General features: G+C 47.2%; 1 protein-coding gene across 1 annotated transcript in view; it reads right to left on the minus strand.

The window, feature by feature from the left end:
* Positions 1 to 16,381, minus strand: part of TENM4 (teneurin transmembrane protein 4) — a 665,800-nt gene that overhangs the window by 238,264 nt on the left and 411,155 nt on the right. The window contains 1 exon segment of the mRNA XM_027765687.1: positions 8,592 to 8,827. Within this exon segment, the coding sequence (XP_027621488.1) occupies positions 8,592 to 8,827 (236 nt within the window).

A 16,381-nucleotide genomic window follows, 5' to 3' on the forward strand; every position in this document is an offset into this window, starting at 1 on the left:
CTCTTTCCTTTTCCACATGCTCTGTGCACTGGAAGGATCACCCAAACAGCCTGGATCATGTGGTCCCCTAGGCCCTGGCTTCTGTGGGTTCTACCAATGACAGGCGGCTGCAAGGTGGGAAGGAGCGGGCAGTATCTGTTCTTGCTCCCTCTTCTCCATCCCCTACTGAGGACCACAGACGCTGCAGGCAGCCTCTCTCATGGCTGGCTGCCTTCTCCAGGTTCTGCGCCTTCAAGCCCAGGGACAATAGCAATGCTCTGGTGTCATGAGCCTTGGAGAATACTATTTCTTGACATTCTGTTCTTTTCTTGACATTCTGGTCTTTCATAATTATCCTCTTTATTAAATCCTTCTCAAACTAAAATAGATAATCAACTACACAACAAATTAACCTAACAACCTACTATCCAAATATCTCCACTATCAGAAAGATCACTACTAAACTCTTCCATCATGGGGCAGCTCTGCACACTGGACATTTTTCTCTTATGCTGAGCTGAAAGATACTGAAGGACAGTAATTTCAGCCAGTCTTTTGCTCACGTGTCTTTGCTTTGTTTTCTGTTTTACAGACGAGGAAACTGCAGGTTAAGGAGGATAAATCCTAGCCCAAGTGGGACAACTAGTAATGGCAGGAGGATGATATAGACTGGATGACTGATCTACCTGGGGACTTAACTCTGGTCCTCCCATTCCAGACAGGGGCTCCCCAACACAGCCCTCTTCATATGGGCAGTTCCCCAGCTAGAAATGCCTTCTTCCACAAAGCCAACTTTGGTCTTTCTGTCATTTTTGCCCAGGGGACTTGGCACAGTGACCTGCAGTCTCTTAGTGCAAATCTGCCCCTGCTCTACCCCCAGCCTTTCAGACAACTGTAAGAGATGTCCTGCTCTCCTACGTCTTCCCTTTGTGGGGCTGGAAGATACTTGTCTGGGGTCTGTTATAGTCATATCTGGGACGAGCAGCTGGAGTAATGGCTATGTCGCTGGACTCCCATGTAGTCGCCCGCAGTTTGAGTCCTGGACCCAGTGGCTTAAACTCACGTAAGGTGCATGTGCGTGCGTGCCCAGGATCCCAAGAGGAGAATGGAGGAGAAGAAATTGTGGCTCTCAAAAAAAAAAAAAAAGAAAAAAAAAAAGATAGTCATATCTATGTCTTGCTATTACCAATTCCCACAGAGCAGCATGGAGAAATCAGTCTTGGCAAGAAAGGCATGACTACAGGGTCCTGTTCCTTTATCATTTTTTCTTCCTTCTAGAAGACCACATTGGAGCATCCCTGTTTCCCATTCTCTGGACTATACAGCTACATCTATAGCTTTATCTGAAAGGCCTGATGTAAAGTCAAAGACAACAGGAGGAAATGAACTTATGGCGCAGGAACACTCGTGCCTACCATGCGGGTGGGCCTGTGAAAGGGCATCTGAGATCTGATATGACATGAGCTGAACTGGATAGAAGTAACGAGGGGAAGGGAAGGGGGTTCAATCACTCTGGCCTCTACTTCAAATTCTTTCTCTACTCATCTCATGCCCATTTCCCTTATACCTGAGCCCAGGACATCAGGTGCATGTTTCTGCCACATACTTTGGCCTGTTCCATTCTTCTGCCTAGACGACTACTCTTGGCAGATTTACCATCGTACACAGTCTTTATTCCACTGAGTCTTACTAAGCGCACTACCTTGACCCAGGCTCTGTGCTAGGGACTGAGTATGCTGCCAAGAGTAAGATGTTAGGAGAGGGAGGAGTGAACAACAGCACCCCTAAAGGGAAGGGAAGCCCAATATCCCTTCTCATTGGATTGTTGCCATACTGAAGTCCAGTTTGCGAGGTAAAATGTCAGCAATCTTGCAAAAGCCTGCATAGTTCCATAGAAATCACACTTGACGCCCACGTTCACTCCCACCCATGTTCCAAACTAGCCTCAAGAAAGAGGTGACCCAGGCTCTCCCAGACCAAGAACTGCAATAATATTCTCCCAAGCCAAGCTCTCTAATAGCCACCTTTTGAAGAGCAGACATTAAGCTCAGTAACATTCTCACTTATAAATTAAATCATCACCACTTCAAGCAAGGGCTCTAATTTTTTTGTTTATTTTTTTAATCTGCAATCAGCTTCTGGTGGAGGTGAAAATGCAACCTAATTAAAAAGCATCTCCCATCGCTACTGAGCATGTTGGAATGTTCCACTGTAGTTACCCAGAGGCTGCTGCAGCCCGCTGCCTGAGAGTCCACTCCTCATGACCTGGTGCAATTTCAACAGGATCTCCACTCCCACTACATTCTGGGCCGAGATAACTGAGGTCCAAAATGGAGTAATAACAAACTCGCCACACTAGCAGCAAGGGACATTTCCTTCTTCACAATGCCCTGTGCTTTTCTCACATCATCCCACTCGACCTGAGCAAAAGCAACACAAGGAAGTGGTACTGTTATTCTTCCCATTTTGCAGATAAGGAGGCCAAGGTTCAATAGGTTACAGAGTTGAACAACAGCACAGCAGAAGCGTCCACCAAGTCCGCCAGACTCCTGGGTCCTCTCTTCCTCCCTGAAGCCTTAGAAATCACAGTCCACAACATCCCTACTCTGTAGAGTAGCCCTGAGTTCTGTGCTGGAAGAGATGAAGCCCTGGATTCTCTCAGGTCTTCTCTGAAACGTCAATGGGGTGTAAAGTTGTCCCTGGTTTTCATGTTGCTACCTAGGCTTTTTGGTCTCCTATTCCGAAGGTCTAGCTGGCAATTCAGGTGCTCAAAGAGTCATCAAGACATTAATCCACAGCTCTTTCGCATCACTTGGGTATCTGTGTTCATAAATGTTCAGAATGTAAGGGAGGCTGTTAACTTTATCTGCATAGAGGTAACTGGCAGTGAAGCAATAATCAACCTTTATCTTAAAGAAATGATGGAGGTGCTTTGGGGTGATGATTCTTCTTGTGGTCGCTTCCCTGGAATGGTAAGGCATCCCACAAATGTCTTCCGCCAGGTCCCTCTGGTTGTTTTGTCAGCTGCCCTGGCGACTAACACAGGCTGGGGAGGCCCTGGGCCCTGCACGCTGCAGAGAGTCAGGTCTGGGCCATGTTCTCACTCAGGAATTACTCATACTTTTTACACGTGATCCAGATAGCACAAACAAAATTATTAATGATAATTGTATCTAACTTATTATTGAGCCCTAACTGTGCCAAGCTAGGTATCTTATGCAAATTATCTTACTTGAATTTCATGACAACCTTGTAAACTAATTGTTATGATTACCTTCATTTTACAGTTAGAGAAACTGAGGCTGGGAGTGATTACGTTAACTGGCTGTCACAGAGCTTAGAAGCAACACAGCTGAGCTGTGAAAGGAGGCAGCCTAATTTCAGAGCCACACGCTTAACTACCATTGCTATTTTTGATTTCTGCTCCTGTAAAATAAGGCTAATCATTCTGGCCACACCTATTACAGGAATGATAAAGAAAGCAGACACTGGTTCAGAGAGGCCAAACAACTTGCCTGGGTTTACACAGGTACCAAGTGATAGAGCCAGGGCCTGAAGGTGGATCTTTTGATTTCATACCAACTCTTCAAGCTCAGGACCACAGTGGTAAAAGGCAGGTCTTCGGAACCCTGAGTCTTGGCTGAATTTCTGCTATGCCATGTCATTTACTGGTCATGTCACCCTGGCGAGTTGCTCATTTCTCTGGGTTTTAGTTTCCCCATCTAGAAAATACAGCAAAGAATACGTATCCTGCAGAGTTATTAGGAGGGTCCAGAAAGATGACAGGCATACTGGGCTTGGCCCTAGGCTAGCCATGTAAAATTCAAAAACAGTTAAAAAAAAACAAAACCCAAAGCAAAACCCAAATACTAAAATGGGAAAGTTACAGTATAAGAGTTAAGGCTGGGCTCAAAAGAGTAAACAATTTCATAAAGCATCCGTTCCAGAACCTGAGTGCCTGGTGCTGAGTGAACTACAGTCCCATTATTCACATTTGACAGTGGGTAAGTGACTTAAGCTCACCGTGTGTCTCAGTGTCCTAATATGCAGAATGGGAATGACAGTCCATCAGGTGTGCTCATTTCTCAATGAGAAAAGAAGCCACAGAAGGGCCATGTGTGCTGCACACAGCCAGAGCTAACTGCTCTTCTTTCTTATCCATGACTAGTGGTGACCAAAGCTCACTTTACCACTCTACACCATATCATTTCTGGTGAAGATGTCTGAAAAATAATGAAATGCTATAAAATGAAGCACTGTTGTCTTGGTTGTACAAGCCTCATGGTTTGACATGCCTTTTTTTTAAATATCACTCTCCCCCCACTTTGTTCTGCAAACACTTGACTTCAGAGGGGAAAAAAAAGTCAGGGATTTCAAATGAAGACTGACAAGGACCTTAAACCTTAATAGGAAGAATCAGTGAATACACAACACACATCTTCAATGGCTGCCTTACTGAATGGGTGTCCTTTGGAGACAAAAGGACACATTTTCCTGCTAAAGTGATCCTACAGGCAATAGGGGCCGCTATGTGATTCTGGAAGCCATATGGGAAGGCTCTGGGTTCAGTTCTTAGGCCTACCTGAACACCACACCAGGTACACCCATGATGCTAGCTGGCTACAGGGCTGGGGGAAAGATCTTGATATGAAGACTCTCTCAAGGATGCCTGTCTTTCATGAAAGAAATAAAACAGAGATAATGAAGTAGAGAGAGAGAGAGAGAGAGAGAGAGAGAGAGAGAGAGATACCATAGCTGAATGAAGGGATTCTCATACCAGGCCTGAGCAGCCAGGTAATACCCCATGAGAGGCGGAGGTGGCCTGAGGCAAAGCCCTAGGCTATGCTGGCTTTGTGGGTGCTAAGTGCCAACTCAACTTTTCTGTCTTCCCATGAGAACACCAGTTACAACTGCAAGGTCACTGGTTGCTTGATTCTTAAGACATATTCCAATGAAGAAACTTAACACTGAATGGATTTGTCAGGATTACCATTCAAATATGGCAGGCCTTTGCAAATATTTGGTTGTCAGAAAAGTCATGATGTATTTTTTTCTATGTTTTTCTATGCAAAGATGTGTCATGACTTTTCTGATGACCCAATATTAGCAAGAGAAAAATTCTTTTCTGCCCTCTGTTTTTGGTCTCCCTCTCTGCTGGTGAGGAGATACGATTCTTATCTAAAACTTGATAGGATGTAAAAAATAATTACAAATGAAAAGGTTATTCATAATTTTTAAATGAGTTAATTAGTAAACCCAGTCAGACTCACTCATTACAGTAATTAATAATTGATTATACTCGAAATTAAACACAATTTTTCATCAAAAATCTAATTAAATATCTGTGCTTTTGCCTGTTGATTAGATTGGTTGGTCTGCTGCAAAAGAGTCTGTTAGGGCTATTTGTGCTCAACTGAGACAATTAATTTGATTTTTAATAATTGATAGTTCCTTACGACTTAGTCACACAGCCTGTGATTACAGCCAAGCAACAAGATGCTCGTTCTTTGCCCTCAGCAGCTGGAGACCAAGCAATGACGAGGTTACCCCCCACCCCCAGCCTTTGGAGAAGGACAAGGAAGTCCTCACATCTGCAAGGCCCTCACCTGCATCCACTCGCATCAACCCCAAAAACACCCCTCTGAGGCAGAGGGTGATGCCCCTTTCCTAAGAGGAGGAAATTAGAACTCAGGAAGAAAAGCAAGCAGCCCAAGGGCAGATAGTTGTTGGGGGCGGGGCAGGAACAGAATCTGGGGCTGTCCAAAGCTGGCTCTAAGCTCTTCTCTAACACCTAGCTGAGTCTCTAGGTAACAGAGGGAATGCGCCAGGCTTCCCTCTCTGACCTAGTCCTTGGAAGTGAACTCTGAGTCCAGTCTTAATGTTTCCACACAGATATAAGTTTATCAGAAGATGCATTTATTCTTGGCAAGACACACTATCAATGAAGTGACTGACGACTCTTCACTTGAGAGCAAAGTCTCCTGAACTGACCTGAGACCTAGCTCGTCTCCCTCTCCACTGTCACTGTCCCAGCTGAAAGCTTCAGCTTTTCCTGACTAGGCTACTGTGAGAGTTTTCTACCAGGCCTGCCTTCTACTCCTTCCTTCCCCATCCTTCACTTTATAATAATCTGACTATGGCCCACTACTGCTTAAAATCCCTCAAGAGCTTCCCAATTGCCTATCCAGTCAGGTCCTTAACTTGGCCTCCCAACTGAACTTCATAATCTGATGAAGCACTCCCACGCTAGCACCAATGATGCGCCTCACACTCCTAAGATACTTCCAGGACAGAACACTTTTTCCCTGCCACATCAGCCTTTCTCCCATGGGGCCAATTCCAACTGACCTCTACTACTTTCAGAGTAAGCTCAAACATTACCTTTTCAGGAAGCTATCCCTAGACCTATTGTCTGGGGTTAGACAGTCCCACATGCCCGGAACTGCCTCATAAATGAGTCACTGTTTCAGATTCACCTGCTTATGTGCCTATTCCCTCTTCTAAGTGGTAAACATCTCATGGCGGGGGCGGGGGGAGGGTAAGGAGTATGTCTTCCCAACACTTAGCATAGTGCCTAGAGCCTAGTTCAAAGCAGGTATTCCAAATGACTTGCTAAATGAAAAATAAAATCAACAAAATCGTAGGTTCAAAGAATATTAATGTTGGGAGGAAAATTAAAGGTCACCCAGTGAAACCTTCCAGTCACTACCTGAATCTTATTCTTGCTAAGTGGCCATCAAGTGCAACTGTTTCCCTTCCTATAACATGGAGCTTATTACTCCCACTATAGCCTCTATCTTTAGATAGTGGAAGAATGATCATGCAGTCTTCTTAAATGGGAAGGAGGAAGTCAATGAGTTGACAAACAGGAGAGAATTTGTTTAATCATATTAATATTTACTCCTTTTTCCAGAACAAGGCTGCCTGGTATAAACCATAGACATCAATGCAACAATGTATGTAGAAGTCACTTGGCCAGAGACACTGCCTGTCCTAAAGTCCACTTATTTAGAAAATCCAATATCAGCAGTCAAAAAAACTATGCCAGCGGTTGGTGGGGACACAGTATTGGTGGTGCTGGAAGAGACTGTCATAACAGGTGATGGTCCATGGAATCCAACTATCATTACCTGGAACCCAAATATATATCAATGATTCCACTCTTACAGAGCTCAGGTGGACCCTGACCTCCTCTCATTTGGCTGTTCTTTTTATTTAATGACCCATGGCAGGGATGGCAAACACTTGATACATCATCAATATCCTTCACTACTGCAACCATGGCAGACATCACTAATCAATCACAGAGACTTCCTTCCATTGAGCCTGAATATAGCCTTAGGATCCTTCTCAACACAGCCTTCTGGGCAGCAGCAACTAATCAATCAGATAGAAGAGATGAACCACGTATGCCATTTTAGCCTTGGAGCTTCAGAACTCTCTAAGTCAATATTCACAAGGGGAAGAGATCTGTCACACTAGAGGAGGCTTACTATAGCTTGAGAGATTTAAGGAAACTCCCTGTATGCATGACTGTCATCTGCCTGATTATTTGTTTTCATGAAATCGGAGAGTCCAGTGAGGGGAAATGACAGCACACATCACCTGAGCCCCATCTGTGCTTGAACCCCTTTCTCCACACATCCTGAATGGGTAGCATCCCATGCCCAGTCATTACCCTGGTGACAGGACTGACTGCCTCTCAGATGGCCCGTTTCATCCTCAGCTGCTTTACTCATTACAAAGCTCTCTCTCACAATGGCTGGCACTCTGAATCCCTTTGCCTTGGCCAATTAGCTTTCTTAGGTCATCAGAGAAGTCATGACATATTTTTGCATAGAAAATACATCATAACTTTTTTGAGAATCCAATATTTCTGTTATTGTGCTTATACTGAAAAGTCTCCTTTGCTTACAGAATTGTCTGAGAATTCTCCAGCATGGGTTTGATGTCTTTTCCAGCTGGCCTGACCTATGTACAACCACAGCATTATAGAATCTGAAGACTGGAAGGGACAACAAGGGTTAAATCAACCTCCCTTTGGAGGCCTTAGCCAATAGGCCGATGTGTGGAGATAGCAGACTCTACATAGTGCACAAGGATCTCTTCAAACTAATACCTTTCCTGGGAGAAGACCAGAGAGAGGGGTCCAGGCAGGAGGCCAGCCTGTGTTAAAAACACATTGCAAGACTGTGTGGTAGGACCTCAGTTCCCATGAAGTCCTCAGACCTGCTTTCCTAGCAGCTTCGCTCCAACCCCAGAGGCTCCACCTCCCTCCTGCTCCTCACTGTAACCCACTGGAGAGAAAGAGGCCTACCATGTCCACCTCTTGGACCTGTCACTCACTGGTTGTGACTCCAGTCGCTGACATTATCACCACCTCAAGGGCCAGTTGTGTAAGGGTTCACCTACGGACCCACATCATCTAAGGGCCTCCTTCCTGCTACATGCAGAGAAGAGGGGAGGAGGGCCCCAAAAGACCTGACCCTGACTGTCTAAGGGTGCAGCCCGACTCGCACTCCAGGGCAGCCTGGTTCACCCATGGCAGTGCTCTGACTGCCATGCTGGTATCTGGGCCAAAGGGGAGCCCAGGGGAGCTGGGGGCTGCTTACCCACAAAGTAGGCCAGCAGGATGACCAGCGCAGCCGAGATGACGATGGCGCTCAGGGCCGCGCACTTCCAGTTGCAGTACTTAGAGGGCTTCTTGAGGTTGAAGGCTGGCCGGGCGAAGGTGCTGCGGGGCAGTGGCCGTGGCGGGGGCGAGTACACAGTGCTGGACGTCAGTGGGTACCCTGGCGACGTGGTGCAGAAGAGCGGGGAGGTGCCTCCGGGCTTGAAGAGGAAGTGCCTGTGGGAAGAGAGAAGCAAGGGGCGTCAGGGGTGCCATGGCTGGGCACCAGGCAGCCTGCAGGGCAGAGGTGGCAGGAGAAGAAGCATGCAGAGGGGCTTGGAGATCGTGACGACCACCGTGGAGAGAGAAGACGGGAGGGCGAGAAGGGGGCACCACGGACCCGAGCACAGGACTGGGAGAACGAAGACATGTTTCCACAGAACGTGGAAGGGATAAGCCCTACCCGTAGGAAAGCCCACCAAGCCCAGGTGGCAGGTGTCACCAGCATGACAGAGGCTGGCAGCAAGATCCTTCTCCTGGGGATGAACGGGGCTGGGATGCTGCTGCTTGTGGGAATTAACTCCCTGTTCTCTAAACTTTTTACTGTAACTTAGAAAGTGTCTAAAATCCTGTGCTTTCCCCAAGAGATAACATAGCCTGATTGTTTTCTTCTCTTGCCAATACCGATATTGCTGGTATACCTCACTGAGGACTGGGACATCCTTTTTAATGTATTTAATTTTTCATGTCCTCTTTCTAAAGGAGTTTCTTTTTCGGGGGGAGGGATTGAAGGCAAGAAGCCCCCACTAAATTGTGCCATGGCCCACAGTCCCCTTGCGGCTGCTACACAGTTGGTGGCAGCACTCTGCTCAGGACCAGGCCCCAGGTGACCGCTGAGTGGGAGGACAGATGGGCCACTGCACCTGGCAGCCCTGCTGTAGTCTCAAGGACGGTGAGAAACCGTCAGAGCACATGACTGTGGCCAGAAGTGTGAGGAAAGCTCCCATGGCGTGGCCTGAGCCATGGCCACGGGAGGAGGTGCACAGAGCCTGGGAAATGGGTGCACTGGCTGTTCTCCTTCCCTCAAAAGCCATAGGGTAAACCCACTCCGTTGGTACAAGACGCTTAGGTCACAGAGTCCACACCCAAGGCCGGAATGCCACAGTACTGGGCCTGTGCTGCAGAAACACTGCTGGGTGAGATGGTTTTCAGAATGGCAGAGGCAGCCAATGAGATGCTGAGGACCGCATATTAACAAGGGAGCTGTTAATATGCCGGGGGCGGGGTATTCCGACGACCGACTGCTGTGAATTGGATGTGGACTTGGGGATGGGCACGCAACGTGGCATCACCTCCCCCAGGAGCTCCCAGGACAGGGTCTCGAGGTCCGCATGCAAGTGCAGGAGGGAGGGGAAGTGCACACACGCACACAGAGGGAGAGTGTGGGGATGTCACCTACCCGTCACTGTAAGCCCCATCATGGCGGGAGGCGCTGAGAATGTCCATCTCAATGAGGTTGTCCTGCAATGCCCCTAGGAATGGCTGCTTGCCTAGGTTTCTACGCACACATGGAGACATGAATGAAGCCATGAGTCATGCATCGATGAAGGGGAGAGTAGAGCAACGCAAGAAGTGGCTGTTGGGTGCAGCTGTGCGCGAGACCAGCGGGACGCAGTTTCCAGGCGATGGGTCGGTGTGCAAGCCACGAGTGCAAGGGGTCTGCTGGCCCAGAGCATCCAGAGGGGCATTCTCTGTACACACCCGAGTGCCTGGCCGTGTGTGCATCGAATCACAGTGCTTACTGCAGGGGACTGACTTGCACCTGGCAGAGAGCCAGGCATGGCTCTGTGATTCACTTGCCCAACTGCCCCCATTCTCTCACACCGTTAGGTGAGGACGTAGGGCTGTCCATTCTAGATGAAGAAACTGAGATGTGGAGAAGGAAGAGGACTTGCTAAGGACAGGCAGGGCTGGTCTCCAAGTTCGGTGTGACAATGAAATGGACCCCAGACTCCCAAACCAGGCCCGGGATTAGGGGAGGTATGGCTGAGCTCTGGCACGGTTCAAAGCAAGAATTTGAGCTCAGCTTCCAAAACCCACACTGTCTCCTCTACTTGACACCGCCGACACCTGCTTAAACAGACAAGAGATGCTCAGCTTGCTAGTCCAAGGAGAAGAGAAAGCTGAGCCTATTGGGCTACTGTCTTCTAAAGCGGAGGCTCTCAGACCTGAGCAAGCCCTGGCACCATCCAGAGCACAGCCAGGGGCCCAGTCCCAGTGATTTGGAATCAGCAGGTCAAGGAGGGGTCTGAGAATCTGTATTACTCTCAAGGCCCCACACCGATGCTGACTGTGGTTGGAGGGAGGATCACGGTCCTTTAGCTTTGCAAGAACCTGGACCACGTTGCCACCCACAGAGCCCCGGAACTGTTGTCGGTGCATCTGATTCTCACAAGAGAATCTCACCTACCTAGTATGGCAGGATAGGCAGACCACACCCCACATCCTGGAGCTGAGACCCTGACATATGCAGGGGGCAGTGTCTCAGCCAAGATCACACAGAGAGTTAATTATGGAACTGGCATTTGAATGAATAAATGAACAGAGACAAAGAGGAACCAGGTCTTCTCAAGACCATAGGGATCTTTCTAGAAGGACAAATCCACAATGCCATTCTACGATTGAAATGATGTTGAGGCTACTCACCCCTACTTCTCTGGCCACAGCCCCTACATTCACAGGGAAAAGTGGAATCCTTTTCCTGCTACTCAAGGCCCCACTACTCCATTGACTTACATGAGACTCTGTGTCTCGCCTGCCTAACTGCCTCCTCTCATACGCCGATCTCTCCTGGCTCCATGCCTCTGTGGGACTGTCCCTGAGCTCAGAACCTCTCACTGCCTGAAAACACCTACCAATGGAAGCTGCAAGAAGCTTCTTGTACCAGTCAGGAAGATGGTCTCAGACAGTATCAGGTTAATGGGTTGTGGAACCAGCACATCTGGGTAGGGATCCTGGCCCTGCCACGTTCTTGCTGTGAGACCTTAGGCAAGCTACCTAACTTCTCTGTGCATCAGATTGTCCATCTCTAAAATATGGGTGATTAGAAGACTACATACCATGTAGGAGAGAGCTGAAGACAACCATCCTGACTGCTGTCTTTAGTAAGGTCTGCTTATAAGGTTGGCCTTGGCGGTAGTCTAGGACTACAGGCTTCGGGAGGGTTCTCACCCCTAACTGCAAGATGTGGCTAAGTCAAGGTGCTCACACGATTTGTGCAAACAATGTGATGTACACTGAACACCTGCTTTCCTCTGAGAGTCTGGAACTTGGGTACTTGGCCAGGATGGGGTTTCTACATGACCAGCCCCCAGTATAAGCCCTGAGCACAGAGATGCTACTGAGCTCCCCGATGTTAACATTCCACAGTTCTTGTCACAGCTTACTGCTGGGGAGTTACGCTGCTGAGAGAGGACTCTGGAAGCCTGGGTTTGGTGTAGAGCCGCCAGACTCTGCCCCATGCATCTTTTCCCTTTCCTGTGTTGACCGTGAATCCCCTCATGGTAGCAAGTCAGTGGCATGAGGACAGCTACCTGTGGAGTCCTGAGTCCTACTAGCAAATCCTTAAACCTGGGAGTAGTCTTGGGGTCCCCCAACATACCATCTTATAAAAAGAATTACGGCAATTTAAAAGCTAATATGAGTGAAGTGCCCAGGACAGTACTTAGCTGTTTCCAGAAAGGGCTCCGTGACTATTTTGATTGCTACCTGATACTCTCAAGCATCAAGAAAGAATTGCAACCAGTAGATGACAAGATGGTAATGTTGCTGGGCTCCCATATGGCCGACCACGGTTCGAGTCTCAGATCCAGAGGCTTGAAACTCATGTCAAGCACACGTGTGTGTGGCCCAAAATCCCTAGAAGAAAATGGAGGAGAAGGGATTGTGGGGGGTGGTTTCTCACTTTCTGTGTCTCTTTCTCTCTTTTTGCTACACCCCCTGTAGAAAAAAGAGAGTGAGGAAGAGAGAACGGCAAGTCATACCTGCCTCTGCTCAGAGCGCTCACTCTCAGAGTGTTATCCATAGTGCAGTCTTCATTCATTTATGGGTCTGTCTGCTTCAGAAGACCACGAGCTTCATGTGTGACACAGGCTATGTTTCCTGCACGTCTGCGATGAGAGGGGAGACAGTCTACCCCAGCCCTTTGCAGTGCCCGGGGGGTGGGGTGGCCTGGCCCACCAGAAGGCACCAAATGCCATTCTAAGAACCACACCAGGACTGACCTAGAGACCTCAGGGCAGTCCCCATCCCTGAGGAAAGGCAGGGCTGGTCTTCAAGTTCAGTGTGACAATGAAATGGACCCCAGGCTCCCAAATCAGGCCTGGGGTTAGGTGAGCTACAGCTGAGCTCTGGCTTCTTCCCGCTCTAGCTTCCCCTTCATATGACCAGAGCCTGGTGGGTTATTAATCAGACAGTCCCTGTGAAATCAATTAGGTGTCTGATGTGGCAGAGAGCAAAGGAAGTGGGTCAGGGTTGGGAGACCTCCAACACATGGCCCCCATCGGAATGGATCACAGATGTACTTCTGGGCCTTAAAGCAACATTTTACTTCGGCTTTGGGGAGCAATGTAGGCTCAATATCCCCACTCCAGGGACTTGGTTAACTCTGGGGATTGTCAGAGACATGGGGTGCAGAGAGAGGAGTGGGTTTACTAGAGCCCTCTCCATCATCCTTCTGCTAGCCTTTCTTTTCCTGCCAACATGAAATCTAAATCCCTCCTGGTCATTCCACCAGCTGTTACGGTATTTGTTCAACTATTTATTTTAGACTCTGAACATAGACTTGGTTTGATAATTAGAACAGGGCCTGTTTCTCCGGCATCGGGAGGCTCCCTTTCTGGCAAGGCTTAGCAAAAGCTATTTAGGACGACTCTACCTATAACAGGCCCCGCTCCTTGGGCTCCTAGGCCTTTCTTCAGACTGCGCCTTGGCTCTCCCTTCCTCCTCTCCTCTCTCTCGGGGACTCCTGCTTGCTCTTCAACTTTCAATCACAAGGCAGCAAGTACCAACAGGAGCCCTTCCATTTTCCCCAGTCAAGTCTTAGTGGAGTATATTCACTCATTCATTTGTTCCATCATTCATTCATTTCACCCGTGTGTTATTTATCAAGCGCCCACCACGCTGTGCCAAGTCCTGGGTTGTATTCTGGGGATCCCAAGGCAACAGCACATTCTTTATGCTTGTCTCTGCCACAGGCTTATCCTACTGCAAGAGTCTGTTTTCTTAACTGTCTTGCCAGTTAGGCACATAAAAGACAGTCAGGGAATATTTACTGAATAACAATTATGACATGATAAGTAGTTGAGCATTAGCTGAATGCCAAGGCACTTTCAGACATTATCTTTTTTATTTTTTAAATTTCTCTTATCTTGAATTGTTTGTATGATTGAATTTTAAGAGTTCTTATGTACTTTGTCTATTTAATGGTTGTGATTTTCAAGCCACTGGGTCTGGGACTTGAACCATAGTCAGTCATGTGGGGATCCAGAGCCTTAACAATTATGCCACATGCTGGTCCCCCAGACATTATCTTAACAAAACCATTACAACAGCCTTATGAGGTGGTATGGTAGTTAAAGACGGCAACAAATTCTCTGAAACCTCTCCCATGGAGAAGTGGGGTCTACTTCCCCTTCCCTTGAAGCTGCCTGACTCATGACTGCTTTGACCAGGAGACTATAGTGAATGACACTCTGAAAGTTGTAGGTCAAACCTCTCAGAGGATCAATATCTTCTGTCTCGGTGCCTTGGAGTCCTGAGCTACTGAGTATGAAGCCTAATTACTCTTCTAGGAAGACCATGTGGCCCTGAGACTAAATTAGGAAAGGGGACCCATTGAGCCGAACTTCCCAGCCATTTTCCCACAAGGTGTTAGGCCTGTGAGTGAAGCCATCTTGGATCCCTCATAATACTTCAGTTAAATGCCATCCATTGATCCTAGTCAACACTATGTGGAACAGAAGAACAGTCCAGCTAAGCCCTTCCTGAATTTGTGACTCATAACGTCAAGTAAAATCAACTGGATGTTTTTTAAGTCACTAAATTTTCACGTGGTTTTATGTTGTATAGCACTAGATAATCAAAACAGAAAATTAATATTTTCTCCACTTCAGAGATAAAGATATTGAAGGTCTAGGTCCACAGCAAGTGAGCACTAGGGTAGGAGTTTGAACAGAAGGTGTATCTGACCCTAAAACCTGTGTTTTGAGCAACTGACCATGGTGAAAGGATCACACGCATACACTGGGGCCACACTTCTCTAAAGTACAAAAGAACTAGAACCTACTATTTCTTCTTGACTTCTCCAGTGAGTAGGGGCTCAATAAATATTTTTTGAATGACTTTTTTCTTCACAGGGTTGATATGGGAAGCAGATGTATAGAAGAAAAAAAGGCAAATGGTTTTTATAGTGACTTCTACATGCCCTTCTGTGGTATGTGTTTCTTACATGATATCTCATTTACTTCCACCCAAGCTCTTGAGAAACATGGATACCTATTCCAGTTTGCATATGGGAGGATTAAGATTCAGGGATGTTAAGGAACTGGCCCAGCTAGTAAGTGCCAAAGCTAAGGCAGGAAAGAAGGTGCGTCTGATGTGAAAGCCCATACTCTTTCCACCTAACAAGTTAGCCAGCTTATGATTCTGTCTTCCAGATTTGACACTGATCTCCCTTCAACTGTGCCTCATTAGCTATTCATCAATCAGTCCAGGGCAGTGCTAGATGTAGGACTTTGACTGTCTTATCCACTGTCTTAGGCACCTCTCCTGGTCTGAAGCCATCCTTAGATGCTTGTATCACAGAGGAAGGCTTCTTCAAATATCTATCATTCTTCAAATGGTATACAACATTGTGACTTCTGCATATTGGATCCCCTGAGCTTGGTATGCCGACACCAGTGTTACTGGCCAGGCAGTATTGGATGGGTATACTCCACATATAGGTTCATTTCACTTCCACAGATGTGGTCTGATGTTTGATGCTTCAGGAATGAGCAGGAAAAGCTACATAACGGGGCAAGGCGGGGAAATACTGGCAGTTGCACCGTGCAAGAGCTTTGGAATTGGGGAAAAGGTGATAAACATGTCTATATGTACACACGCACACCTATGAATATCAATATATATAATAATACACATTGTAAATATGTTATATGTGTGTGTATTTATATATACAATGGTATACGTGGATATGTCTACATGTTAAAGTTACCTTTTGGTGGTATATACAGGTGGTTTTCTTTTATTCTTGCTTATTTTATTTCTAACTTTTCAACTATGAGCTTTTATGACTTGAATAAATTATAAGGAAAAGGAAAGCAAAATTCTGTGTGGTTTGAGCCACAGATGTGGGAGGAGAAAAGGTCAGGCCAGCAGGTGAGCCTTGGCTGATGAGGTCCAAGAAGGGCATTAGGAACACCTTTGCGTCTCAGACCAGCCCTCAGGAAAACCCTCCCTGATGCTTGTCTTCTTTCTTCCCTTTTAATAAGCTGGAGGCTCAAAGCAGAAAGTTCTACTTGGACGCTAAGGAGGAAAAGGAAATTGAAGCACAGGCAAATGTGGTCCACGCAGAGGACGGAACCCTCAGCTGGACGCTGGCTTCTTTCAGCCATGGGCAGTCATTGGATAACACGCTGGACATAATGGAGATCTGATTAAGCTACCTGGGTGGGATGACATAGAGTGATCCGAATCTGTAACTGTCGAGAGCAGAGGAGGCACGTAGGGAAA

This window comes from Tupaia chinensis, unplaced genomic scaffold (genome assembly GCF_000334495.1).
Source record: "Tupaia chinensis unplaced genomic scaffold, TupChi_1.0 Scaffold139431_1, whole genome shotgun sequence".
In the NCBI taxonomy this organism is placed as follows: Eukaryota; Metazoa; Chordata; class Mammalia; order Scandentia; family Tupaiidae; genus Tupaia; species Tupaia belangeri.